The 6,861-nt window shown below is 30.7% G+C and overlaps 1 protein-coding gene across 1 annotated transcript; it reads left to right on the forward strand.

Moving 5' to 3' along the window:
• Window positions 1–230: 230 nt before the first annotated feature.
• On the forward strand, window positions 231–5,364 carry LOC134271985 (uncharacterized). The gene is made up of 5 exons (XM_062754221.1): window positions 231–375; window positions 1,875–1,970; window positions 2,802–2,928; window positions 4,749–4,839; window positions 5,206–5,364. Exons 1-5 carry the CDS (start codon window positions 231–233, stop codon window positions 5,362–5,364), a joined length of 618 nt encoding a protein of 205 aa, XP_062610205.1.
• Window positions 5,365–6,861: the final 1,497 nt, after the last annotated feature.

The following is a 6,861-nucleotide window of genomic DNA, read 5'->3' on the forward strand; positions in this document are numbered from 1 at the left end:
TTTCTTTTTTGTTTCTTTTTTTATTTTGAATTTATTTATTTAAAGAATCATTCCCTATTTTAAAAAAAAAGCCTTTATAAATTCCTTTATAAAGAAATATTGTATATTTTCTCGAAAAATATTGAGATATTATGTTTTTAATTTAAAATAAACGTTAATAAGCTTGTGCAATGCAACATTTTCATGTTATAAAAATTTATATATGCTAAAAGACGCAATCAGTATTTCAAATGGTTATTTTGGGTGGATTAAAAGTAAATGACACCTGTATATATGACGAGCAATGCAATGGAACATCCAACAGTACTATCTGTAGAGAACACGTGTGTGTCTGTATGAAAGATTATATTAATAAAGATGGAAAATGCCAGCCATGTAAGTCAATGAAGAAAATACTATGACCATTTCATTCACAAGGATATGCATGTACAATATGATTTGTGGAAACGCACTTTGAAATATATAGCACTTTGAATAAAAAACATGTCAAAGTGCGTTTAAATTGAATTAAAAAATCAATGCACTTTAAAAGAAAACTTAAAAGTGCGTAAAATTATCACCGAATCAGCGCACTTAATCTTTTTTTAAATGCATTAAGATTTTTTACTATAGAGACAATTCACGCAATTTGAAAAAAAATGTACTAAACAAAAATTCTGGACTTAAAGTTTAGTAAATGAGAGCATTAACTTATATATTACATCTTTCAAAAAACTTTTGAATTGATTTTGCCTTATCGAGAATGAAGAGAAGACGGGTAGAAGGTCTCTCAGCCAAACCCTTTATTTTTCCTATAAATAGGCGTCGGTAGCAAATTGAAAGTGGTTGGGCTGGTGGGTGGGTGTGGGGAACTTAACCACAATAAAGGAAACTTCCAGTTTTCAATGCCTATATTGTGTATCTCTTTGCAAAAAAGTTTTGGGGTTAAGCAGCCTTCTAGATAACTACTCTCCGGTTCCAATGTCTAAGCTACATCCAAATATAGGCATTTACATAACTGGTACCTGTATCACGTTGAAATTCTTTTTACACAAAATACATAAAAAAAAGATTTTAAATACAGTAAAAGATTTGAGAGAGGAAGAATTTTCAAAGGATGGAAGAAATCAAAATAACTCCTTTTCAAGAAAAAAAAGTTATGCTTTAAGTAGATCACTTGTAGTGCTCCCCTACATTTTTCAATTTATTACACCTAACACAAAAATGAAAGCAAAAGAAATTATAATTTTAAATAATCATTTTCCCATTATCCTTAAAAGGCCTATTTTCCTTTTATAACATTTACGAAAATCTACATGTAACATATTTAAAACGTTTATTTCTCAGATCCTAAATTGATCTTATCACTGAATACACCAGTTTCAAATATGTATCATGCAAGTACCTAAATTTTACAAATTTATTGACTAAGCCATACACTTTATTTTTCATGAAAGTGCATTAATATGGTCAATATTAACGCACTTTGAAAATAATTTTATTTTTCAAATTGCGTTGACTTAGTCCCAAATTTTACTCATTATGCGTTGTTTTTTAAATGCAATGTAACAATGGTTTCTATCCTATTAGTTTACAATGAACAACTATATTTCATTTCAGAGAAATTACTTTTATCTCGATTTCAATAAAATTTTATATTCTGGAGTGTAAATGAAAATCCCTTTTTATTCCTACTATGAAAAGTCCTATGACAGGTCTTTTTCTTGGTTTGTTTTATATTTAAATTAAAGTATTTGTCCGCTAGAAATTTGTTAAATTTGTAAACGTATAAAAAAAATTAGAAAATTTGTGAATGATACATTATATATTTATTTTAAACTTGATAAATTGCAACTTGTAAATGATACAACCTTTAATTTTAATTTAATCATTAGTTTTTGCAGAAATTACAACGACTGACAGGTCCCAAGACAGGTGGTCCGTAACTACAGCTGCCCTTTTGAACCTCGAGAAAAATATTTACAATCAGAGTATTGATTTTTTATTAACTACATACAAGAAAATTTTTCGTTATTTCATTATTGATGAAATTCTAAATAAATTTAATTTATATCAGTTACATCTAAACACCAGAAATTAATAACGCATGAAAAGTTAATTATTAATTGTTCATTATATTATCAACTTTTCTCATTGAATAAGACAAAAACGAAAAATTTATATTATGACCTAACTTTGAAAAAAGTTCGATTAAGGTGTTTCCTTCCTCACACCTTTATAGGTTAAAAGTGCAAAAACTGCATTTATTTTCATCTAATATACTTTAAGCTTTCCAAGTATTGCAAAAAATGTAAAGGTCACCATATTTTTTAAGATGCGAAACACATATAATTAATTAGAAGTGTTTGTCAGTTTTGTAAACAGTATTATGAACAATATGTAAAAACTGGTTAAAATGCATAATTCTGATGCTGAGTGTTCCTAATTACTTCCTACTTAAAGGATACTTTTGATTTGTGAATATCAGGGAAACCATTTTACAATAAAGAAAATGCCTGAATGAAGAGATCTTGGAAGGAGTTATTGCCCTTTTCAACATTTTTTGAAAATTGAATAATTGATTAAATACATAAAATATGCATTTTTTGAATTCTTTAACTTAACAATATTTATCATAATTACACCTATTGTAATGCATTTTTCCAAGAGATATGATATCGTTCTATTAGGTATGAATTTTAACTAATTACAGTTTTTGCAAAAACATATGACATCATAGGAAGGTGGAATTACCTTAAATTCGAATTTTGATTTCGTTTTCAATGTACGAATACTCCTATTTATGTTTTTCCTACCTTAAGCAATCTTGAAATATAACACAAGACATCTGGTTGTAGCAGCAAGTGCGGGATTTACTTTGGGCATACTTGGATGTTTAAGTGCAACATTAATCATCAATAAATGCAACAGAAAATGTAAACATAAAAGGTATAATTTGATTTTTTTTTATTAAAATTCCAATGAAGAAAGGATATGGATATTAACGAACAGTATCCAATATCAAAGTCCATAAAACAATACATAATAGGAACAAAGCAAGTATGGACCTCAGAGGTGGTATCATGTGCCATGGAGGCGTGAGCATCCCCTGCTGACCGGTCACACCCGCCCTGTGCTCCTTTTCATGATCAGGTAAACCGTCGTCAATTCAGTGTATAAATAATGGACTAACAATTGGTATGAAAAACGTCAGTCAGCATTTGATTCAGTGATAAGTTGTATTTGCTGACAAGGTCAATGTATCGACTATAAAACTTACGAAATGACTTCAAACGAGACTGTTGATATTTTTGTTTCATCAACTTTATTATCAATGATTTACATCGTTTAAGAAATCGTTCATACGTAGAGCATGATCTTGCGTATCGGATCAACTGAGATATATATACTCCGTATGCAGGTGATGAAGGTTTATAGGTGCATAAATAAGGGAAGTTGACGATAGAAAAGTTAAAGTCATCAAGTTATATCTTATAGCTTTGTTGTTAGATAACCAATAACGAATTTTTCAAGTAAAATATCCAAATATGAAACAAATGTGTCAGACTCCTTGGTATCTTTTATCTCAAGTTCACCAGGGTATATTGTATCGACGTGTGAATGGAAATTACCATTATTAATTGATAATACGTTATCTATATATCTAAATGTCGAGTTGAAGGCCACAGCAAGTGCTTTCTTCTTTTCATGCATACTATTTTGCAAAAATTGCTTCATATGAATATAAAAATAGGTCTGCTTATGACTGAGCGTAATTGGTGCCAATTGGAATTCCAATAGATTGTTGGAATACCTGGTCTCCAAAAATCACATAGATATTGTCAATCAGATACTGATGCATCTCTTTGATGTCAACTTCAGAGTACTTGTGTGAGGAATCAGAATGTGTTGTAACAAAGTAATTTTGCAAATGACCAATGACCAGGTAAGTAAATGTATGAGTTCCATTTTGTATTGAAAAAAAAATTGCTGTCAATGATATCAAAAAGCCTAGACTTTTATTTATCTTTGGGAATGGTTGTGTATACAGTTGAAAAGTCGTAATTTTTTAAGCTGTTGATTTTGGTAAAATCTTGTGATTTCAAACTATCCTAAAGTTCTTAATAATTTTTGAGTATTCACATCTGTTTCACACCACTTCTTGAATATATTGTTGCATGTATGTCATAGAATCAAAAGAAGCACATTTATTTTTTTTTAATTAAGCTATTTGTGTAATACTCAAAATATACTTGACCAAAATTTCTTAAGTTTTTTAGGAGTCAGGATATATTTTTTCCATAATTATGTTTCTGTAGAGAAAGTTTCGTGTTAGGGTATAAAATGATTTTTTTATTCATTTGATTTCACAATTGTTTCTTTGTTTTTTGAATCGACAGTTTTCAGTAGACTCAAATTAACAAGAGTTACTTCCCGGTTGCCGCCATTTTGGTGGTCAACCTAGTAATTTTCCCTCTTTGTCTTACCATGTTTCGGCGGAATGAAAGAAGAATATTTGGGGGAAAATGTTTATGGAATAAAAATCCTTGCATATTTTTCAGAAAAACAATGTTTTCTATACCTTAAAGCTTACAAGTACCAGTGTAAAAAATTAAAGTTGGTTGTATAATGAAAGAATCTGAGCAAGTTGACCCCCACTATGGCGACCAAAGGGAAATGACTCTTGTTAATTTGGGTCTTCTTAAAACTATCTATTGTTCGTACATTTTCTGAACGATTTTGTTCATAAGTTTTTTTTTTAATTTCAGGTGTAAAAAGTTACCGATTGTTAATAATGTGAGCTATGAAAATGATAAAAATTCTTCTCACCACATGGAAGCAGAAGCCTCATTTTCAAGGGTAAAATCTGTGTGTTTGGGTGTACATTGTATTTGATATATGCATATAAAATAAATCTAGTCATTATGTTTAAATGTATGTAGATTTTGTCCCATTTTTGTGAAAGAAACTATCGTGTACATGTACATGTAACTTTGCAAAAAAAAAAAAAAAAGAAAAAGAAAAAGCGTGTCTTGCACCAGTTGAAACAAAACACTTTTGAATAGATTTTATGTAAACATCTGTCTTTTTATGTATACTGTAGTTCGAAAACGCGCTGCTTGAAAGTAAACTTTAACTTTAATAGGAGTTATTTGGGAAAAAGGGGAAAAGTTTGTCTTTATCTTCAGTAAACTGTTGTTTACGTCTATACTATGTTTTTTGAAGGAACAAGTCATATACACACCAGAAAACACAAATGTTGGAGGGGCCGAACGTGGAGATTCTGATATATACAACCATCTACATGAGAAGACGGACAGGCCAGACATGAATGATTATGACCATGTACAAAATATGAGAGGTGTATTGATAGCTGAACTTTGAAAACCCAGTCCACAAAACAGGAAAAAAAAGAGAAACAAACAGAAATGTTTATGACTCTAAATGTGTTTGTGATATTAATGAGATAAAATTAAACTATTGTAATATTCGATGGCTTGACAATTCATGAATGATGATTAATATATGCAGCCTTAAACAAAGGAAATGTCTACTAATAAAAGAATATACAGCATGATAATAAGAGGACTTTGGAAAAATATTATTGGTGATTCTTACCCTATAGACCATTGATTCATTTTATATTCCCATCGAAACCAGATGTTTATGATTTCAAATTGAAATTTGAATCAAAACCTTACCATGGTTCGATGTTTTCCAGAAAGAAGCCAAAAATAGGACAGTTAATCGTGATTTATACATAGGGCACATTCGTTACAGCAAAGTATAAAAACAGAAAAATAACAATTACTAATCGAAAGATATTTTCCAATAACGTGTGTGCCAATATTGAAAAAAAGAAAACAAGAGGCCCATGGGCCATATCGCTCACCTGAGTAACTTTGGTAATGCAGTTCTTTACCAGATTTCCCCTCTTCCTCTATCAATGTAGCTCCCTCCACCCCTAATACTCCCGGTCTTAATTTTAATAATTTAGAATATACACTACCGCAGAATGCTTCCACCTAGTTTCAGCTTTCCTGGCCCATGGGTTCTTGAGAAGAAGGTTTTTCCTATATATTTCTATATAAAACTTTGATGCCCTATTGTGGCCCCGCCCTAATCCCCGGGGGTCATGATTTGAACAATTTAAAATCTAAACTACCCCAGGATGCTTCCATATAATTTATGTGTCAGCTTTTCTGGATCAGTGGTTTTTGAGAAGATTTTTGAAGATGTTTCCTATATATTTCTAATATAATTCTATGTAAATCTTGGATTCCCTATTGTGACCCCGCCTTAACCCCGGGGGTCATGATTTGAACAATTTAGAATCTACATTACCCCAAAATTCTTCCACTTAAGTTTCAGCTTTCCAGGTCCAGTAGTTCTTGAGAAGAAGATTTTTAATGACCACATTACTTTTGTCGTTCCTTAATTTTCTCCCCTTAGAAGGGAAGTTTGCCCTTAATTTTAAGAATTTAATATAAACTTCCCATTAACAAAAGATTTTTTTTACCAAGTTTGGTTAAAATAGGGGCAGTGGTTCTTGAGAAGAAGTTAAAAATATAAAAAAAAAAGTTTAAAGACGGACTGACGGACAGCTAGACGGACGGACGGACAACGGACAACGGGTGCTAAGAAAAGCTCACTTCAACTTTCAGCTCAGGTGAACTATAAATCATTGCCTGAGAAAGAGCTATAACCACAAACCATCAAACATTTTCATCATTCATTTTGTTTTACACAAATGAAAATATCGATCCAAAAGGGATATATATATACTGAAAGGAAAAAGAAACGCATAATAGCATAATAGCGAAATATATTTAACTATATGGCCGAAAATTATGAAAATTGGTCAAATGTGTATTTTGATTA

Source organism: Saccostrea cucullata, unplaced genomic scaffold, assembly GCF_032062105.1.
Source record: "Saccostrea cucullata isolate Sc308-1 unplaced genomic scaffold, CSIRO_AGI_Scuc_v1 ctg8122, whole genome shotgun sequence".
NCBI classification, from domain to species: Eukaryota; Metazoa; Mollusca; class Bivalvia; order Ostreida; family Ostreidae; genus Saccostrea; species Saccostrea cuccullata.

Bases quoted from the DNA above. Each gene is read 5' to 3' on its own strand.
- LOC134271985 (XM_062754221.1), top strand. From the start codon at position 231: ATGGTTATTTTGGGTGGATTAAAAGTAAATGACACCTGTATATATGAC. The intron at 376-1,874 runs GTAAGTCAATGA...TTTAATCATTAG, and splicing joins AGATGGAAAATGCCAGCCAT to TTTTTGCAGAAATTACAACG. The intron at 4,840-5,205 runs GTAAAATCTGTG...TGTTTTTTGAAG, and splicing joins CAGAAGCCTCATTTTCAAGG to GAACAAGTCATATACACACC.